The following is a 21,405-nucleotide window of genomic DNA, read 5'->3' on the forward strand; positions in this document are numbered from 1 at the left end:
GGCTGTGGCCGGGCGAGGTCCCGGCACTTCCTAAGCCACTTCGATCCCCATCATTTGGGCGCCTCCCCTCCCTTTTTATATACGTTTTTCCTCATCAAGGATAAAATGGATTTTTCAAATCTAATGCTGAAAAAAGCCTAATTTTTTTTTTTCGGGTGAAAAGCCTGTGTAGGGCCGAAAGCAGGGAACATGCTGCTGTAGCTGGCCCCCTCTGCTCTCTGATGAAGACAACCTCCTGGGCTCCAGCCAGCCTTACTTCTAAAGAAAAGAGAACCCCAAACCAAAACCCGACAACCGTTTTTGCAAAGGGTCCAAAACAACCCGAGACATCACCCGAGCAAAGACCCTCCGGGAAGAGCCGCCGGCCGCGGTTCCCCTCCACCTCGCCCCGAGTGGGGTGGCCCTCGAGAGGGGGGGGTGAGCGCTCCCCGGGGGCCGGCAGAAGTTCTTTCGCTTCCTCAGTTCCTCCCTTTACGCCTTAGACTTTTGGGATAAAAGGGAAAATAATGAGATAATTTAAGACTCTGTTCCCTCAAAGCCTCGTGGCTGCTGTAAGCGCAGTGGTCCAGAAATCTAACAGAGAACAAAAGTTCGAGTAGTGCGTGTGATCTGGTGCTTTTTATTGCCATTTTACATCCAACCTGAAAAAAAAAAAAAGTAGACAAGTTATTTTTGTTTTCTTCCTAGATTCCTGCATTATTAGTGACCACCCAAAAATACAAATCAAGAACTCTACTTTCTGTATGAGTGCCTATCCAAACTTGACTATGGTTAACTTCACCAGTGAAGGAAATAAAACGTTTGTCAGTGGAAGTGAAGAATACTTTAAGTAAGATCTTTCTTTGTTTAGAGACGTTGTGTGAATCTTTCTTTAAAATCTACTGTAACAGACAACACACTGCTGTTTGGAAGACTAGAAATACAGTATTTAAGGACAGCAAATGATATCCATTTTTATGCACAGGAACGATGAAAGCTAAGTTTCTAATGCTGTATTACTTGTGTTCTGTTTCTATGGTGCTTAGCACAGCTGGGGTGTTGGCCCATGCCCGGTATTTTTATCTACTACTGCAATGCAGATAAATAAAATAATACATGGTGAGAATCACCGGAATCTTCTAGAGAAACTGCTGAGAACACTGAAGCAAAACCAAATACTGCAGGAATTTGCCCTGGATTACTGCTGCAGTTGCTGTCATTAATTTTTTTTTTTAATTTATTTTTATTATTATTCCTAGGTATTTTGTATTGAAGATTTCAGCAGGGATTGAATATCCTGGTGAGATTAGATGGCCCTTGGCACTGTCTCTTTTCCTAGCTTGGGTGATTGTATATGCCTCCCTTGCTAAAGGAATCAAGTCATCAGGAAAAGTAAGAAAATTATTTGTTATTGTACACCTGCAAGAAAGCAGAGTGCTGCTTTAAGGGAATCACACTCTTGTTCAAGGCAGTGAATTACTGAAAATCATTTTCAGTAAATGACAAAGTATTAATGAAATGCCTCTTTCATGACTGTGTTTTCCTGTCTAGCTAAAAGATTAAAAAAATGTAATTTGGGGTCAGCATTTGTTTCCTGATCTTCAGTAACTTTAAAACAAGCTCTTGAGTTGCACTCAGCAGTTCGATGGCAAAAAGGTGCCTTCAGCAGCCTTCCCTATTCTGTGCGGTGTTCACTAAAAATTCTGCGGTCACCTTACGTGTCACTGTAATCAGGGAAATTACGATATAAATTAAGATGTTAAGTAACATGTTTTAAAATCAGAACTGAACTCAAATTGTCTTATGGTGAGTGTGAGCAGTGACAGTGTGTATCCTCTTTTCCCTAATATTTATGTGCCACCTTTCTAAAACTGCTCCTTGCAGTAACCCAGCTCCTTTCTCTGTTCCTCTGACATCTCACGTGTCTTTCTCTCCCGTACTTCTCAAATCTGCGGCTTTCTGCCATGCCTCCTAACTAGCAACCGTGTCAAGAGGGAGCATGTCCTCCTCCCATTGGCGTGGAAGTACAGGCACACGAATTGGCCAGGCAGCTGTCTGAGCAGAGAGATGCAGCTTTTTCTTCAGCAGCAGCACTGGTCTACGTGTTGGGGTTTTTTTTTTGTGTGAAATCTGCAGGGATGCAATATCTGAGACTTCTCCATCAATGCCACTGCAATTCACACGCGGGTTAAAATGTTAGATGATGCCATAGCATAAATCTAGCTTATTTACAAAGAGCAGGCTGAAAAGATAAAAACACTGGAGCAAAATAACTAGATCTTTTCTGGGATGAAGGTAGTGGATATGCAGATATGACTTTTCTAGAGCTGGGCACAGAGTTTCTGATCCCAGGCCATGCCTTTGCTTCTAGAAGCTGACATCCTCTGTGGTGAGGTAGCTTGGGAATGATCAGAAAATCCAGAGAGACGGAGGGCCAGGGCAAAGTTGAGATTTCCCCCCTTCCACTCTAGTGTCATGGGAAAAATTGTTTCATGACCAAGAAACAGAAGTTGTAGAGAAGAGTAAGTTGGGTTTGGATGTGGCAATAGATATTCCTTTAAGTGAGCCTTTGTGGCCCAGAAAAATAGTGTCTCCTTGGTGTCAGGGGTAGAAAATCTTTATTTATGCATAGATGAGTCGAGTATATCCACAGCACAAAAATTCATTGTGTCAACTTCTTGAAACGCTTCTTGAAAGAGCAAGGAGAAAGTTGGGAAAGCAGTTTCAGAAGTCACTTCAGCACAGACGATTCTGGTCTCTGTAAGATTCAGAGGTTAAAGCGTAGACGTATTTGAAATGCTTTTGGGTAGAGTGTACAGCTTAACTGGTTATAATTCAGCCATTTTATTTGACCACAGAGAGAGCTCTGCTCTGTGCTGGATAATTATTAAGACATTTAACACACAACCTCTGTTGTGTATTTAGACATAATGATGATTAGGTCTATCTGGATTGTTCCGCTGACTTTTTTTTTTTAATTGGAACCATAAATATTTTCATGGTGATATGTAATTATTAAGAGGCACAAACAGTAATAACAATTCTTTAGGCTTAGTTCAATACAGAGAGGTATATAGAAAAAAATCAAAACTTCAAGTGGTATTGAATGGCATTGCTCGTTTTGTTTCCATCGAGCTGTGTTGGTTTACTCTGAGCAAGGATCAAAAGTGGTATTTGCATTTAGCTATAAATTCCTATTATTCCTTTCCAGACTTTCTTTTCTGCTTTTTCTTCCCCCCCTCCTCTGTCTAGAGCCCCAGCTCTTAGCTCTGTTGCTATTGATAATCCTGCTTCCGGCAGCAAGAGCTCTGAAATTTCAGATTTCCTGGGAAAGAGCCCTACTGTCTCTGAGCCCGAGTAACTGCTTTCTTCAGGCAATAGCGTATCACTTGTTTTCCCCTGCCTCTTCTTATACACCCAAATAAGCCCTTTCAATAATTTTTTTTTTTCCCATCTGTCCAGGTTGTGTACTTTACAGCTACATTCCCCTATGTAGTTCTCATCATCCTTCTTATACGAGGAGTAACTCTACCTGGAGCTGGAGCTGGAATCTGGTACTTCATCACACCGAAGTGGGAGAAGCTAATTGATGCTATGGTGGGTTTATTATTGTACTTATAACTCTGCTAGGGTGAATAATTCATACAGATTTCTTAATGTCTGTTGCAAGCATTTCCTATGTGCAGAGGCAGTATTGTCGTCTGTGGAGACTTGTTCTTCATCTTGCGTGCAGCCTTGGTGCAGCGGATGTTTGTTATTTGTGTGCACATAACATTTTTTTATGTATATTATTATAGATACGGTATTTCCTTCACATTTAATATTTCACCTGAATCTCTTGGAGTAAGTGCATTTAGAAAATAGGGAATTAAGAAGGAAGTATAGGTTTTCATACGCTGGTGTCTGATGGATGCTGCCTTGACTTGAGCAAGCACATAAAGCTTTTGGTAGGTAACGTAATAAACCTATCTGCATGTCTTGCGAAATGCTCAGAATAGGAGTATTTTACTCGTTGAGCAAAGAAGATTGTTGCAAATAATGCATCTGAGACTTTAGGTCAAACGAAATCAAATTGTACACCCCAATCAAATCTAACCCCCCAATAGCATTTATGCCGACACAGCACAGCTGTGGTCGTTGCCCTGCCTGCATGGTAAGAAACAGGGCTCCTTGCTGTGTAGGAGAGGGCAGAATTAAGGGGCTTGGTACCTGGCTTTGCTCTTTCAGCACTGACTGTATGAGTTGGAGCTTCAGCTCTGCTGCCTCATGATTTCAACCGATTTCTAAAAAGCCATTTGTTGGCAACGAAGCCAGTAAAACGTGTTCCAAAAACACACATGGATTGGTATTTGTGTAGACCTAAATCTACCCACGGATCATGTATTTGTCTGATATAGCACATGGGTGTCCGTGTGTCGGTCTTAAGCGCCTTGAGGCAGGAGCCCGGAGACTGAATTGAAGCCTAAGCTGAGAGTTATGCTCTTTTCTCTAGAAATTTAAGAGGGATTTTTAGCAACACCTCAGGAAATCAACTGATTCCCCTGCCCCCCCACCACTAGTAGTGTGATATCACACTGATAACCTGATTAAAGCTGCAAATAATTTCTTGGCTGAATTGTGCAGCTCTTAATTTCCTTAATAACCCTGCAATAATGGGTATTTTGATCCTTTGGTGACGGGAGTATTAGATTTTTTGTAAACAATACAGAAATTAATTTTGCGTTAAATATGAGCATTTTTGGATCCCGCATTGTGCAATAAAGGAGGTGAGAACTGTTGCCTTTTGCAAAATGGAGCTGTCTGAATACACTAAGTATCTGTATAATGCTGGGTAAGTGTTTGACAATATTCAGGCGACCGTCTGCTTTCAATTTTCTTTGCAGTGTAAGATGAGTTAAGAACTGTATATTACCTCAGTTAGATGAAGGATTGACTGCTTGCTGGCAGGTAACTCTTAGAGTAGCATTTAGGTAATATCTTCAAACTGGTTAGTGTGTGTATAGGTACACCCATCTGTGCGTGTACCTGTATCTCCATTTCTGCACTGCGGAAAATCAGATCTCGTAGGAAAGCTTGTAAATAGAAATACCAATGATTCAAACATATTGCAAGTTTGGTAAGTAAGACCAACCCCTTTGAAATTCCAGGCAATTTAAAAATGTTTTATTTAAATGCATCTAAGGCTTTGAGGAACTTTGTTCCAGAACAAACAATGTTGTTTGGTTTGGTTTTTTTGGAGAGAGACTTGGCTGAGCATGTTTTTTCTTCTGATGGGAGGAAACTGGACCTTGGTGTCTAAATGGCCCTAATTTAAACCATGCTGTTCGATGACACCTGATGATGGAAATGTACCCTAATTTTAATGTAATCTCATTCATAAGTCACGCATCAAGCAACACTGAGGTTCTTGCTTTTGTCAAGAAGGTAAAGTATTATTTAGGACCACTGGTGAGTAAACCATCAGTAGCTGATGCAGGTTTTCCCTCTTGATTGGTATTTTCTTTGCTGAATGTATTTGAACTGATAGGTATCAAGCCATATAGCTTGAATGTTTGTGCCTTCCCTACATGGCTAAGTTTATAATGTCATTTCAGACGGACTCAACAAGACCGGTACTGCTCATCGAATGGGCACTATGCATTTCGGGGCAGGATTTTGCTTGTAAATGTTCTATTGACATCCATTGCTCTAAAGTTCATTTAAACTACTTATGTGTTAATCCCCTAACAATAACATTTAGCAGTGTTATTGATCTTTCTAATGCTCTTTCCTGAAGCCGACGCTATTTCTTCTCCCGTCTGTTTTCTTAGGTTTGGAAGGATGCTGCCACTCAGATTTTCTTCTCCTTATCTGCTGCATGGGGAGGTCTAATTACTCTGTCTTCTTACAACAAATTCCATAATAATTGCTACAGGTATGTGAGAGTGAAACCCATCGGTCTTATTAAATGTGCCTTGTCCAAAACCAGTCATCTTCCAGATTGCAGAAATCTGGGGATTGAAAGACCCTTCTGTTTTTTTATTTTCTTTTTTTATTTCTTTCCTTTCCCTTTTTTCCCTTTTTTCCCTTTTTTCCCTTTTTTCCCTTTTTTCCCTTTTTTCCTCCCTTCTTTTCACCGGTGTGTGTGTTTGTGGTTTTTTTTGTTTCTTCAATCTTTTTTTGGTTTTGTGCATTATGTCTTCTCCCCAGGTCCTAATCTACTAGTCTCAAGATGAGCTTTAGGCTTCTTACAGTCCCTATTGGCTCTTTGTTTTCAGAATCAGCAGTTTTAGGTTGTAAGGCAATCTGGGAAGCTGTCAACAGCTGTGAGCAGTGGTATGAAGCTGTGCCAGTTGGCAGCCTCTTCTGAAGAACATCCCCTGTGTAGCATGGGCTGAAGTTTGCCGTTGTGAGCCATGCATGAGCTTAACATGCAATTTCCATATACGCATGATTCCTGTCTCTCCTAAACGCTGCGATTTTTTCCAATTCCACTTCTTGTGGTTTTACATGTATAAAGTTATTTCAAGTTGTGAAATTTAAAATCACTCTTATGACTGAAAATTAGTTCTGCAAGGAAAAAGTCATTATTCTGGTGGCGTAGTATAGTTTTTCATCAAAAAAATAAATGCCAGATAAATGTCTGCAGATGGAAAAACAAAAGCAAGTGGCATTAGTAGAATGCTTCACTGTGTTTTATTGTCTTTAAAGCCAATCTTGTTTCTACTGAAGCAAACCTTTACTGAGTCCTGCAGTGACAGAGGTGCTGAGCCAGCACAGCCAACGGCATGCACAGGGACTCTCCTAAAATCTTTCCTGAATTAAGACTTTAAAGCACACCCTCCTTGGGATTTGAACCCCCACATCCTATCACTTCTAAGTACTGTATACCGAATATTTACCTTTAAAAAAAATGTGAGTCAGGAATTTAAACAGGAATTTCAAAAACATTTCCTACTATTGTTCGAAAGTAATTTAAAATAATTATCCTAAAATATGGATGAATAAGTAAGAGTGGTGTGTGCTCAGGAACTCCCACCCAGCGATCCTTTGGGTCCTGTTTTTGAAAATGTTTGTCCTGGGCTCTGATTTTTTTGGTGATGAATGAATACCTTCAGAATATCAGGGCAAAAACTGGGTGAAGCGTCATGCTATCTTTCTGCATTAATTTAGCAATGTTTTGTGGAGTTTGGAAAATGTTAATTAAAATTGTGAATGAAATACGTGGTAATGAGGTATAAAAATCTTACAGGTTTAATACTAAATATGTGCTTTACCTGTGTTAGAGAGGACAATGGGAAACGAAGCAGAAACAATTAGAAAAGCTTCGTTAGTTCTAATCTTTTTAATTTTACAACACATCTTGAATACTGAAATGAAGGATGACTATTTGATCTTCCAATTTCTATATTCATTATATTCTAACACTGCAGATAAAATTGTAGTTTTCAGATACATTTTTTTTAAACACCATTAAATAAACTATAATGCAATACGTTTACATAAATTCACTTATAATGCATACCTAAAATATTTTACTTAAGACTTATCTGGGTTGTGGAAGAAGATAAACACATGGCGATTCCAAACAGAACGTTGACCTGAAAAATTTACCTGATCATTCCTGTTAAGAGACGCTCTGTTAGAGATTCCAGGAGTCTGCCTGCTCAGGGAGGTCCTTGACAGCTTTTCAGGTTGTATTTTGTTCTGTGCCTGACAAACAACTAGGAGTAAAAATAAGAAATTCCAGCCAATGTTGGTCCACATTTAAAGCGAGTGACTTGTTTGTTCCTCAGCCATAAGGGGAAGTCTTTTGGATGTATTGTGAAGAAAAAAAATAAAAATCCTATCAAGAATATAATAATTGTGGATGGGGGATCATGAGGGCTGGTTTCCTGTCAAGTCACATGTACTTACCCAGTATAGCATGGTATTCTGGTATGGATTTCTCGAGATTCCTTTAACAACAACAATGGAAAATGGTACCAGGCAATCCTCTTACAGATGGGTAGGTGTTTAAGAGAGTGCTGCAAGGTACAAAAAGCTTAAACCTGAAATTTTGTGTGTAAATACAAGCAAGATACAGGACAAAAAAAATCTTACCTGGAGAGTGATGGTAATACAGTGAGCAGACATCTACATCAGGCAAAAAGTTAACCACTGCCTTACAAATCGTGTCATCATTGCTGCCTTCTTGGGAGAGGCCAAGAGCAGAAATGCTCACCCTCCTGTGTGGCCTGTGGCTGTCTATATAGGGTGGTGGAAACTTGCATGGCTGGTTCCTGGTGGTATTGTGAAGACTTCTGTCATCCCTGGTCAGCAGCAAACCTATCTGATAAGTGTGAAAGTGTACCTTCATCAGCGTTCCTACAGGACGTGTGCGCTCATGAGGGAGAGTCCTGAATTGTGTACAAGCCCCTCCTCCCTTGCATGTATTACAACGAGGTGACGTGGCTTCTTGTGTTTTCTTTCCAGGGACACATTGATAGTCACGTGTACCAACAGTGCCACAAGTATATTTGCAGGCTTTGTCATCTTCTCAGTTATTGGCTTCATGGCAAATGAGCTCAAAGTGAATATTGAAGCCGTGGCAGACCAAGGTAGGGTACGCTGCCGTTTCGTTACTTAGACAGGCTCCTGGTGGCACCTTCAGCTCTATTATTAATGATGATGTTGACATTGGAGGTGGGAATAATGGCTTCCAACTGGAGCGGGTTAGTATACCACTTGTAGGCATTTCTGTACATGGGAAGGTACCCTGGGAAGTCAAAATATTACTTGGAGCCTCCTTGTCACTGGTTTGGTAAGAGAAAGAAGCAAGCTGAGACTCATTCAAAGCTTTGTGTAAATGACTGATGGGGGGGTAGGGTGAGATGTCTCCTTCACACAGTCTAAGCAATCTTTTGCCTTCTCATTTGTCTCTGCTGCTGCCTTGTCAGGTCCTCCAAGGTAAAATTTGTCCCTGATGGTGGGAATCTTGGATGAGGAGACGGTGGGCTTCATGATGTTGGGGGTGGGAGAAGTATGGTGAGAGGCTTATTGAGCTTCTGAACCGTGGGGAGCAAGGAGCTGTCTCCATGGGGAAATAAAAAAGTTTCCAAAGAACGGGTTAGAAGATCTTGGTTAGTGAAGTGAGGTGGTTATGACAAATGGAGATCTGAAAGGTCCTGATTGTCTGAGCTGAATGTGTGAGGAATTGGTGCTGTCATGTATGATTTGCTATGAAGTAGCAGGAGGCAGGAAGGGCGGAGCTTTTGGGGTAAGATTTGGAGAAGTTTAAAGGGTTGTAGAAGTCAAATGGAATTATAGAGCGATAATTGTTACCTTAGCCTAGTCCTACATTTCTTGTGAAATGTGCAGCACCGTGGCTCTAAGCCAACCAACCCCCAGGTCTTTAAGATAATTTCAAACTGTGTTAAAAAGACAAATTTGTAATAACTGTAATAACTTGTGTAAGTATTTGCGATTCCCCCACCAGAGCTGTTTCTGTGAGCCTGAGGGTGTTAAGTGTGTTGTATTAGTTTTCAGCACAGGTGGAGTAATTTCCAAGCACTGAAGGAAAGTGATTAATAGCTTCTCCGTGAGCCATGGGGATGGTTCCCAATATTATCCCCCCACAACAGTGGTAGCACAGAGCAAGAGGTTGCTCTGAATGGGAGAAGGACAGAAGAATTCCAAAAATGAATGTCACATACTCATGGCTTCTATACGTGACGTGTCTCACTGTCCACATTAATGTGAAGATACCAAACATTTTTGACAGGTTTATTGCATTCGATAAATTCAATGCCACAAGGCGCTACATGTAGCCTAAGGTATCTGACTGACGGAGCACCACGGAATTGTAGCAGTGAGTTGACAACAGGGGATAGAAATCACGACAACTTCCCATAGTTTCTGTATGATAATATCCATAGGTCATTCTGGACAAATTAGGTATGAAGGTTAATCTGCATTTAACAATGTTGTGGGAGCTAAATGGGAAACAGGAAACATGAGCTGGGGACACAGAAATTCTGTCACTGCAGGAGCAAGAGCTGGTGAAGCAGATGAAGCATTCTTTATTTTTTTCCTTGAAAAATACCTTTTCTTGGAACTCTGTTGTTTCTAATTGTTTATTAGAAACCAGCTACTACAGGTGCAAGGAGAGGAACAAGATCTTGGTGCTGGCTAAGAAACAGAAGAGGTTCTTAGTTTCCTTTTGCTTATTCCTCCTCTGTAAACTGAAACATGAATAATCCCACTTCTGACCTCAGAGTTGCAATTAAAGGTGCCAGGTCACATTCAATTTCTGCAGGTCCTTCAGCTGGTACGTGGCATCCCAGCTCTGGAGGTGAGGGGGAGCCTGTGAGCTGCAGTTCAGTCACAGGAGTTAGGCTGGGGCTTGAACCAGCTGACCCGTGGTGGGATGGGCTGCTAACCCGGCTGTGGATTCAGCCAGAGGGTCTGAGAGGAGAATCTCATAGGTTGGGCAGCCAGCAAACTGTTTCTTGATAGCAAGTAGAATCATAGAATGGTTTGGATTGGAAGGTACCTTTCAAGGCCATCTAGCCCAACCTCCCGGCAAAGAGCAGGGACATCTGCAACCAGAGCAGGTTGCTCAGAGCCCCGTCCAACCTGACCTGGAATGTGTCCAGGGATGGGGCATCTGCCACCTCTCTGGGAAACTTGTGCCAGGGTTTCACTACCCTAGTTGTGAAAACGTCTTCCCTGTATCTAGTCTAAATCTGCCCTCTTTTAGTTTAAAACCATTACCCCTTGTCCTATCGCAACAGGCCCTGCTAAAACCTCTGTCCCCATCTTTCTTCTAAGCCCCTTTTAAGTCATGGCCGGCTGCAATAAGGTCTCCCTGGAGCCTTCTCTGCTCCAGGCTGAACAAGCCCAACTGTCTCAACCTGTCCTCACAGGAGAGGTGTTTCAGCCCTCGGATGGGTTTTGTGGCCCTCCTCTGGATCTGCTCCAACAGGTCCATGTCTTAGTCCATGTCAAGTAGTAGGGGATACTGCGCTGGCAAGCTAATGTAACATCCATTCAGTCTTCGGTGCCTCATCTCTTCCACTTGGTCTGCCAGTCATCTAAGAGGGAACAGAAAAGTTTCATTCGCATCCACATTCTCTGTTTGGATTAGACCATTGTGTTTGAAAAACTCCTGTGTGAGGCCAGGTGTTTCAGGAGTAATGTCTCCATTAATCTTTTTATTTTAGACTTTACCTTCACCCTAAAACAGTAAAACAAACAGAAAACAACCCCAAAATCTAAACCACATGGCACTCCCCAAAATTATTTGTAAGGAGTTAGAGTCCTCGGGATCTAGAGTCCTGTGCTCTAGAAGAACCTGTGCTCAGGTGAAGCTGCAGTGGAAGCTCCAAAGGGATGGATGGAGGGGGGACAGAGAGACATAGCTGGTAGGGATGGTGGAGGAAACAGCTGGTTCAGCTGGTTCACCAGTGATGGTGATGACATAATATTTAGCACAGGGGATTGCAACCCCTTTTCTGGTGAGTGCTTGTTGGTGGTCTTTGAGTGAACGACAAGTCACAGGCTGGAGCGCTCTGTTCCCAGCTGTTTCAGCAGCTGTTCAAGGGCATGTGAAAAAAGCTGTCATGAGACAGTCTCATTGTAGGGCTGTCAGTGCATTTGTAAGAGCCCATTTAGGCTATTTAAAAATATTTCGTAAGGGTGCAGCTTCACTGCTCTCTCTGAGAGGGGAAACAAAATTTAGTCACGGAATAGAAGACGACTGTACAGTAGGAAGAGAGTGGAGATTAGGGATAACCGCAGACTGAGTTAGCACGTGGAATTAACAGAATTAAAAAGCAAGCTCAAGAAGTGGGGAGAAGAGCCAGTCCTTATCCCTTCTACCTTTTTTTATTCTAAAGTTGTATTTGCTTTTGCGGTGAAGGAGAAAACAGACAAAATGATGAAACATAACATCCCTTCAAGTTTTCAAAACCTCAAATGAAATTGTTAGTGGAAATGGAAGGGGATTTTTTCTGTTTTCTTTTTATTCCCTCTTAAAATTTTAATCTGAAATACACGGTATTTTTTTCATACAGAATCTTCTTTTCAGGAAAAGATCATGTATTTCTTGAGCAAATAAAACACGTATCATGGCGGGAAAGACAGGACAATCTAGTTTTGTCGACTCTTAGTTTGATGGTGCGGTTGAAGAATTTCAGTAATTTAAAATGGAAGTTCAAGGTCATTTTACATTTTTTGTTTCAACACATATAAAACCCTTGGGGTTTTCCTGGTTTTAACAGACTTCTAGGAAGAGTTCATACCCACCTAAGTCTCCGAAGATGGAGAAGAGGGGAGCCAGCCTCCCTGTGGTTCTTTACCTGTGCCTGGATGCTCCCTGGCATGTAATATCTTGGAGAGTTATGAGGGGCGGAGATGGAGAGATGTGCAGTTTCATATTCTATAATTAAATTTTTACTAAAAGTGTGATTAATGGGACCTCATTATTCCAAAACTTAATTAAACTTCTATGTGCAGGAAGCTAGTGCAAACAGCCCTTAAGTCTAATAGTCAAGAAGAAATCTTTAATCAAGTGATGGAAGAATGCGTTCATGAATACATAGTAGTTCTACATGCGCCTGCCTATTCCAAAAAGCCATTTTTCTGCAGCACATTTTAAAGGCAGCAACATGTACTGAGTCATGTACAGCGTTATTTTTTTCACCGTGTTGTTGACTCTCCCATTTGTCTTTTGTCCAGAAGGAACACCAAACACTCCGCAAGCTTCCCGTGGAAATTACTTCACATGCTGCCAAACCTGTGTGTTTTTCTCAGTATGTGAGAAAGCAAGAGTGTTCTCTCGAACAGAAACAGCGTGGGGAGCTTTAGGAAATGGGATGCAAGAATCTAGGTTAGAAATGGCCACGACAGAGTGAGTTTGGAGCCCCTTCTCATGGCATGGGTCATGGAATTGGCACAACTTGGCTCTCATTTCTATCTCGCCTGCCAGGAAACATCCTTCGGAGCACTTGAAGTGAGCAGTCCTTTAGCTGGGATAAATAGGGAAGAAGTGCCATCTACCGCAATGCTACCACCGCCTTCCTGCAGCCTTTCCTCCCAGGCAATTCTAAGCATACTTGTAAAAATATTTTTTTCTTTACAGTCACTAAAAATTATAGCCCAAGATATCAAACCAACAAAGAAAGGAAAATTCCTGATTAAGGCTTTAAAAGACCCCAGTTCCTTATTTTCTACTGTGCATTATTTCTGAATTTCTTGTGGATTTTTTTAGATTCATGGTAGTTATTCCCTTGTGTTTGGTATTAGCTCTGCACATCTGCTATGTTCTCTCCTTCTCATTTGACTGTATGCTGATGAGTTCAGGAAGAGTGTTTTCTGCTCAGCCTTGTAGTACTGAGCTGTGAGTGTTTGCTGTGTTGACCTAAGGCTGGGTTGCTAATTGGCGGGGACAGTGGCAGGAATTTATCACAGAGCAGGAAAACAGCATAGCTGCAGTACATGATTTTTGTTTATTTTTTGTACTTGGATCAGTATATTAGTATACTGGTTAAACATGGAGTCTGCAGTTTGGAAAGTAGGGGTGTATGAGTGTTTTGAAACTTAGGGGCAAAATAGAAATGAATCATGTGAGGCTAAGTTCTGTAATGGTTAAATCTTTCTGTAAATAGGAGAGACTAAATCTGATCTTTTTTGCTTTTATCAAGCAAAATAATATTGTATTATACTTTGAGTAATATTGTATTATACTTCGAAACATGACTCTTGGTCTCCCGTTTTTCCATTCAGTCAGCAACGTTAACGCAATGCAAGATATCACAGTCTTTATTTTTCTCATTTTTAGGTCCTGGAATTGCTTTCGTGGTTTACCCAGAAGCCTTAACTAGGCTTCCCCTTTCTCCGTTCTGGGCTATAATATTCTTTTTGATGCTTCTGACACTTGGATTGGACACTATGGTAAACTGCTTTCCCCCCTCCCCCCCTTTCCTCTTGCTTTTCCTATTTATTTGTTTGGAGAACCATGAGATTACTTGCTATGTTCCACGTGGTCAGTGAACCACTTTGCAAAAAGAGGAATAAAGTAGGGTCATCAATGCTGAAATCTTTTAGGTGAAGCTTTGGCGTTGACATCTGAGCATTTAACACCTAGGATCCGAAATAGGATCATGGAATAGTTTGGGTTGGAAGGGACCTTTAAAGGCCATCTAGTCCAAGCCCCTGCGGTGAGCAGGGACACCTGCAACTACATCAGGGTGCTCAGAGCCCCGTCCAGCCTGGCCTGGGATGTTGCCAGGGATGGGGCATCTACCACCTCTCTGGGCAACCTGGGCCAGTGGTTCACCACCCTTGTTGTAAAAAATGTCTTCCTTTAATCTAGTCTAAATCTACTTTCTTTCAGTTTAAACCTATTACCCCTTGTTCTTATCGCAACAGGCCAATACTCTCGCTCGTATTCCAATATATCCAGTTGGACCACTTTGTGTACATTGTGCACACTGAAATGAATCCTTTCATTTTGTCTTTCAGTTTGCCACAATTGAGACGATAGTGACCTCCGTTTCGGATGAGTTTCCCAAATACTTACGAACACACAAGGCACTGTTCACTCTCGGGTGCTGCATCGCCTTTTTCATCATGGGATTTCCTATGATCACTCAGGTAATAATATTGTCTTTGCGCATCACTGTCTGTCCCCAGCCCCCCTCTGGTGGCCGCTCTCCTCCTGCGCAAGTTGCGAAAGAGTGACCTGAATTCTGCCGCATGCGCAGAGACACCGGGTGAGTCTGAAAGCCTTATATTATTTTTTTTTTACGGATGCTTTGACTGAGATACACGTAAAAGACTTTGCGGTTCAAACCTTTCTGAGAATGGACTTTTAACGTTTTCCCTAGCCAAACATATCCAGAGTAGTAATGTAAATTAGGCATGCATTTAAGGGAAAAAAAAAGTTTGTATGTCATATAAGCATGCACACTAGTTTTGGGTGCCTTGCTTCCCAGATTAGATGTATACTGATAGTCTTGGCAAACTGTGGAGTTAATAATGAAATTCTCCTCTACTGTTGATAATCTTCAGTGTCTTTTGTGCACTAATTCCTCCAGCATTATAAACTCTCAGCAATTTCAAGAGGAGGTGCACAAAATCCATCTTAATATTTTATTCATCCTTTTCCCCCCTTTTTCTTTCTTTCACCTCACCTCGTTACCTACCAGCCCAGCTTTGCTGTTCTAAAGCCCAGGATGGATTCAGTCCTTCCTGCACTTGAATTATGCTGCTTAACCTCTGCCCTGAAGATGGGGCATTATATCCTTTCCAAAGAGATGAGCTGGACTCGCTATTACAGTATTCCTGGTTTCAATGGTAACTTTGCTTTTGACATAGTATCAAGTGGTTAGAGACACTGCTGGTGGAAGGTCTGGTCTGGAAGGACTGAAACCAACGTCTTCCCAAGGTGTGACAGCTACAAGACTCAGGTGTACCCTCTACTTGTTGGATTTGATAACCATTCAGCCAGAAGGAAGAAACTGTAGTACAGCATGAGCCTGTGTCCGGCCAACGTTTGGATGCTTACTTGGGATAGAGAGTCCTGGGTCCTGCTCCTGTCCATTTTTCCTCCCTTAGCACCAGTTAGAGTTGTGACACCTACAAAGAGAGGCATCACGTACATGCCATGAGTAATGGCTCTTTTATCCTTTTTTTTCTTTAGGGTGGAATGTATATGTTACAGCTTGTGGACACTTACGCAGCTTCTTATTCCCTTGTCATCATTGCCATCTTCGAGCTCGTTGGAGTTTCCTATATATATGGTAAGAAAAAATACTGTTATTGGACAGCCCATGGTCAAAGTAACCTTTTAGCACATGGTAAAGTAGCTGGTAACATGAAATTCTTAAGGAAAGGAGTAACACTTTTTTTTTTTTTAATAAAAAGCTTCAGAATTTCCTTATTTTGAACAGAAACATAATGGGGCTTCATTACTATAGGATTTCTTTAAAAACATGTATTCAAAAGACTTTCATATAGTCTAATACCCTTTTCCCAGCAGTAGCTTAAAGCCAGTGCTTAGAGATGTTAAGTGCTTAGAACAGGCCAAGCGTTTAGTGACACCGCCAGGGGCTCTTGCACACTCCAGCAGTTTTAGGCTCAGAGACTTCTGGAGCCAGAAGTGGTACCTTTGCATTTAACAACTTTTGAAGGATTTATTTTCCATGTACGCACCCAGCTTTCCCTTTATCCCATCTGTCTGTAACACAGAATCAAGACTATGCAGCTACTCAGACTGATTAATTATGCACAGTGGCAACACCAGTTATGTTGGTTCATGCTGACGTACATTAAATTATGAGGAAGATCCTCAACTCGTATAAAGCAGTGTAGTTACCTTGGTGCGACTGTAGCTACATCGGTTGATACCATTTGGTGATTTGCTCCCAACTTATCCAGTGTTTTCAGGAGATAGATTCTTGGAAATGTGTGATCTCAGATGGTTGTGGTAGGAGATGTGAAGATCTCCCTACATAACAGATGATGAATTTATGTCTGGAGTGTGGTGGTGCCGCTTAAAGCTTGCCTTCAAAAGCAAAATAAGATCTGAATCTCAGAGATGACAAAGATGAGTCTGTTTCCACTGTTGCTGTGGACAGGAATGAATTATATGTTTTGCATCAGCTAGACATAAATAATCCTGAAATGTTCTGTCGAAGGTGCATATATAGCAACATGATCTTAGGCTCTAGTCCTGTGCACTAGATACTTCGATCTATCTACATTGTGGGGTCCACTCTGTAATACAAATGCATTAAAAAACCATACAAAATTCAATACATGCCGAATTTGTTGTTCTTGCTTGAGAAATGAATGTTATAGACAGGACAGGGAATCAGCCCTTCCTTGTTTTCTCCAATCTCATGGAAATACAGAAGTGTATTTTATCGCCACTGACATCCAATCCAGTGAGAAGGCTCGAGTTTTTTGTAAGCTGAATAAGATATGACCTAGTAAGTATAAGGGTTTGGGTTTTTTTCCCTTCTTCTGCCTCGTGTGCTTGCTGAGAGCACGCCTGAACAACTCCGTGCTAAAGCACTCGATGTTGTCACTCTTGGCCAGCAGTAACTACAGCATTGCCCACTCTGTGCCAAAAAGATTGCCCCCTTCGAAGCCGTTGCCATCAGTGTGCAAGATAAAAATTCCTTGCTTAGAATATTTTTAAATAACCCTAAGACTACTTAAACCTGTAGAATTCCTTTGTTCTGTATGTTTTTTAATAAGGATGGAGGTAAATAGGGAGGAAACACTAGCTCTGTTCTTTTCCTCCTCTGAACACTGTGTGGCAGAAGCACTACAAGCCTTTGTGGAAGAACATATTATTAGGCTTATAAACAAAATTGCTCTGGCCTGCTTTGCCCAACCAATTCAGTATCCATTAAAACCCTAACTTTTATGAAAAACATAAAATAATACAGAAATAGTTATAGCACTGCAAAGGAAGGACTTGAATAGAGAAGAAGATTTTTTTTTTTTTTTTAGCTATGTATTATTTTAATGTAATCAGACTTGGAAAAGATCTGCCGATTACCAATCGCTCTTTCTATGCTTTCTGTACCAACTGATTGTTAATCAACAGATGTTAGTAAAGCCTTTGATATGAGCCATTTCAAAAATTATTCCCTGGAATTAACCTTTTGCTAGACTAAAGAGCTTTCAGTCTTTTACAGAAAAAAGGAAAGATTTACTTTACAAACCTTATCCGCTTGACTAATGTATCATAGCTACTTCTACTGCATTAAAGGTACTTTTCTAAGGACTTTTCATAGGAATACAGCTTGTATATTTGTGATTTGCATGTTATAAATACAAGTGAAGCTGCTGCTTTTGTTATATTCCTTCAAGCAGCGCTTAAAATTGGCATAATACATTTTCAAGCTCTGACAATTGCTGTTTTTACGCTCTGCTGACACCTTTCTCTGTATACATGTACTCTTCATAGCAAGCAGGCTGGCACAATAGTGGCAGGTGCTTTTATGATGAAATAAATCTGTCTTTAGTTCTTGTTACATGTTCTGCTTGCTGCACTTGTTGAGATTTTTAAATTAAAAAGAGGCACACTTGGTTATTTCCTTGCAATCGGTTATTTTTCAGTAGGATCAGTGCTACATAATCCAGTCAAATGATGTTTTTTATTTCACATGCTGGTATAGATGTTTATTCTCTAGTTATTTAGATTATGATGCATGACTGGTAAAGAGTAGCTTAGAGCTGCAGGTATTAATTTAATAATCAGCATAATTCCCACTGTTGCACCTTGTAACGTGAAGCTAAATACAAAGACCCTTATGCTTGAGCAAAACACCATTGGAAACTGAAAATGTATGATCTTAACTGTGTTCGTGCTCCTTCTAGATCTGTTGTTTGACAGTCTGTTGTTGGGAAGGCTCGTTGTCAGAGCGAGTGGTAACTGCTGCAGTGTCTTTGTAGAAAGTGTTAGTAATTCTGGGTGTTTTACCTGTAGCAGAATACTGAAGCAGTTGTCTCTCTCGGTTTGCGTTCTCCTTTTTAATGGATTTTATATCTGCAGCACTTATGAATACATCATCCTACTTTAGGGGGTGGAAATGGAGATATGGAATATCATGTATGGTTTATTTCCCAAAGTCACTCGGCAGGCCTGCCTGATCTGAGAGGGAGACCACACGTACTGAGATTTAATCGGCGTTCTGTTAACTAAAGCGTCCTTTGCATTTTTCTGTGGAACTTGATGAACCTATTTCCAGTCTTCCCTGGGAACGAGATGAGTACTGTGTAATCCCTGTATCTGTTTACACGCATTTGACTCCTGAACTGCTACTATTTGAAAGTAGTTTATTTATTCACAGCCTGAAGCTGCGAATATCTACCGACAATTCCAAGAAGGAACTAAATTTTTTAATTGGAGTTTCAAACAGATCTGTGCAAATTTGCACGAAGCTTGCATGAGTTTAGGAGGCAGAAGCCCCTGGTAACTACTCAGTCAGGTGTAACTCCTGTGCAGCACCAAGTGTGGCTGAAGTACGGATGAGCTTCAGACTCTGTGGAAAGACCCTTCAGTCCACACCTTGTGCTGCTGCAACTAGTTGAAAGGTAGTTTTGTTCCCACCACGGTGCGCAGCAGGGATGAGCGCTGTGTCAGCATCTCCCGGGCAGCTCGCTGCAGATGGGGCGCTGAACTGTGACAAGCGGGTACATAAACCACAGGGGCAAATCGTTCAGTTGCAGCGAAGATCTCCTTTGAGGTCCACAACACGGTGAGCCCGGGGGTTACGGGCGGTCCAGGCGTACAAAGCTCTAATACAAAATGGAGAAGCACACGATGAGTCAGATGGGTGCTGAAGTATGGTGATTCCACGGGCCGTAAAAATTACACGTATTTTACAGAGAAGAGAAAAGGCTTTCTGAAGAAAAGCATTTGCTGTAGTCAGTGAAAAAGAGAAAAAGAGGGAGAGAAATTACCATTACAGGAAAAAAGTGACACCTGGGTCACCTTGGGTTAGTTTTCTAAGCGTACATCCACTGCATTACTTTTTCCCTCCCATAAATACGGTTCTTGCAATACCATCCTCTTGTTTAATTTCTCGATTTTTCTTCTGTATTTCTTATCATAACAGAGTGGTTTTTAGCTTTTCTCTGACATGTTTTCTTGCCTGAATGGGCTCGCTCTGCCCACCCCCTGAGCTGGACCTTTAGGGCTGCCCTAGCACCATCCAGCCCTGCTGCTTTCTTAGAGGTGCCTCAGAAGGCACTGAGTAATGAGCCATTGCTATTTTTTTACCTTCCTAATTCTTGGAACAGTCAGGTGAATAGATTTATTTCTCCTTGATATCAACACAAAGGCTTTGAAATTAGCTGGATCAAGGCTGGGGATTAGCCTTTCTTATTTTCAGCAGCTGCAGTGGCCAGCTGTAAGGGCAATAAGAACATAAAGCAGTTTATTACTTCTGTTCCAAGTATTTCCTCCCTTACTCAGTGACTTCTCTCCAATATTTAAGCTCCGTCCCTGTCCCCACATCATAAAAGTTAGACTAAATGCTGTAGAATAATGCTTTGTAAAATGTAAATGACGGCAACGATCAGCTGCTTTATTAGATAAAATTGGCCCAAGTTGAAAATGTTTGTGTGATGGAGGAGCTCAGCCTTGGACCCCAGACCTCCCTCCTCTTACCATTGCTAGAAAAGCTGGAACAAATTTCAGTTTTGTTTTTATTACTTTTGGATAAATTACTGATAGCTGCATCGAGTAGGGGCCGTTCCCTAAACAGCTCTGCAGAACACGGCTGAAAAGCGGACTGGCATGGATCAGACGGGCAATCGCAGCTGCTGGGCCAGCTCTCCTCTTCCCGTCACGTGGCACGGCTGCAGAGGTGGCTGAAATACCCTTTCCCAATCTTGTATGTTTTATTAACTAACTCAAGTAACTTTATAGACGCAATCAATCTGAAGAATTAACACGTCAGTCGATCTGTTCAAACAACATTGAATATAATTTAAGATATTTGCAAGTGCTCTCCAATAATTCTCTGTATTGCTTACGTATCAGTTGAAAAATAACAGGATATTATCAGCTTCAACGCTAAGTGATACGGTCATACCCCAGTCACATAGTGGGTATAGAGAAGCTCAGTATTGTCTGCACTGAAGCAGGTATACAGATATTAATAAGGTTAATCTTCACGGTGAAATATAACAAGCATACGCATAGTTGCAGGTAAGCAGTACGTACTATTAGCGCTTTAACCCAGCAACCTACCGAACACTTAGTCACTATGTAAAAGCTCAATTTTGCTTTAATCCTTAGGAAGCAAGTATTTTATTGGAACGGTTCCCACCATGGTAGTCTCATTCGTTACTGCGTGGTTAGATCCTCCACTGAAGTTTTTGACCAACAAGTCAGAGTTTGGTTTTGTAATGAGACACAGGGGAGATGACAAGAGCTGTGTTGCAAATTGCAGCTGGGTTCTTTCACACCTAATTGCATTTACATTTGCTGTTTACAGGGTTGCAGAGATTTTGTGAAGATATAGAAATGATGATTGGATTCCAGCCAAGCAAATTCTGGAGAGTCTGTTGGGCATTTGTGACCCCTACTATTCTAACAGTAAGCAAAAATTTTTTTGTCTGTCTTCTGCAGAGAGTTTTGTTGTTGTTTCTTCATCGTTCTTGATGTTTCTGAATGGCAGTAATTAAATTGTGGATGCAGATACCTAGACACACACACACACACACACGTGTGCACACCTGTTCTTGCATGTGAGTGTAGTAGATGAAACAGAGCGTAAGTAATGGTATTTTTGGTAGAGAGGGATGGTGAGTCTCCACACACTGCTATGGCAGCCTTTCCCTGCCAGCGCCAAATGCTGCTGCGGCATACCACTGCACGGCAGTGGTTTGGATCGCTATACGTGTGGTGTAATATATCACAGAATCATTAAGGTTGGA

At 41.4% G+C, this 21,405-nt stretch overlaps 1 protein-coding gene across 1 annotated transcript in view; it reads left to right on the plus strand.

Moving 5' to 3' along the window:
• The window catches only part of SLC6A5 (solute carrier family 6 (neurotransmitter transporter), member 5), a gene marked incomplete at both ends in the record, with an annotated part of 21,374 nt that extends 310 nt beyond the window's left edge, over positions 1-21,064 (plus strand). The window contains 9 exons of the mRNA XM_010291364.1: positions 688-829; positions 1,239-1,371; positions 3,442-3,576; positions 5,790-5,893; positions 8,434-8,558; positions 13,781-13,893; positions 14,464-14,595; positions 15,644-15,743; positions 20,964-21,064. Of these exons, the coding sequence (XP_010289666.1) occupies positions 688-829; positions 1,239-1,371; positions 3,442-3,576; positions 5,790-5,893; positions 8,434-8,558; positions 13,781-13,893; positions 14,464-14,595; positions 15,644-15,743; positions 20,964-21,064 (1,085 nt within the window). The remainder of the gene's footprint in view (positions 1-687; positions 830-1,238; positions 1,372-3,441; positions 3,577-5,789; positions 5,894-8,433; positions 8,559-13,780; positions 13,894-14,463; positions 14,596-15,643; positions 15,744-20,963) is intronic.
• Between the last annotated feature and the right edge of the window lie 341 nt (positions 21,065-21,405).

The sequence above is a fragment of the Phaethon lepturus genome, unplaced genomic scaffold, assembly GCF_000687285.1.
Source record: "Phaethon lepturus isolate BGI_N335 unplaced genomic scaffold, ASM68728v1 scaffold24387, whole genome shotgun sequence".
Lineage (NCBI taxonomy): Eukaryota > Metazoa > Chordata > Aves > Phaethontiformes > Phaethontidae > Phaethon > Phaethon lepturus.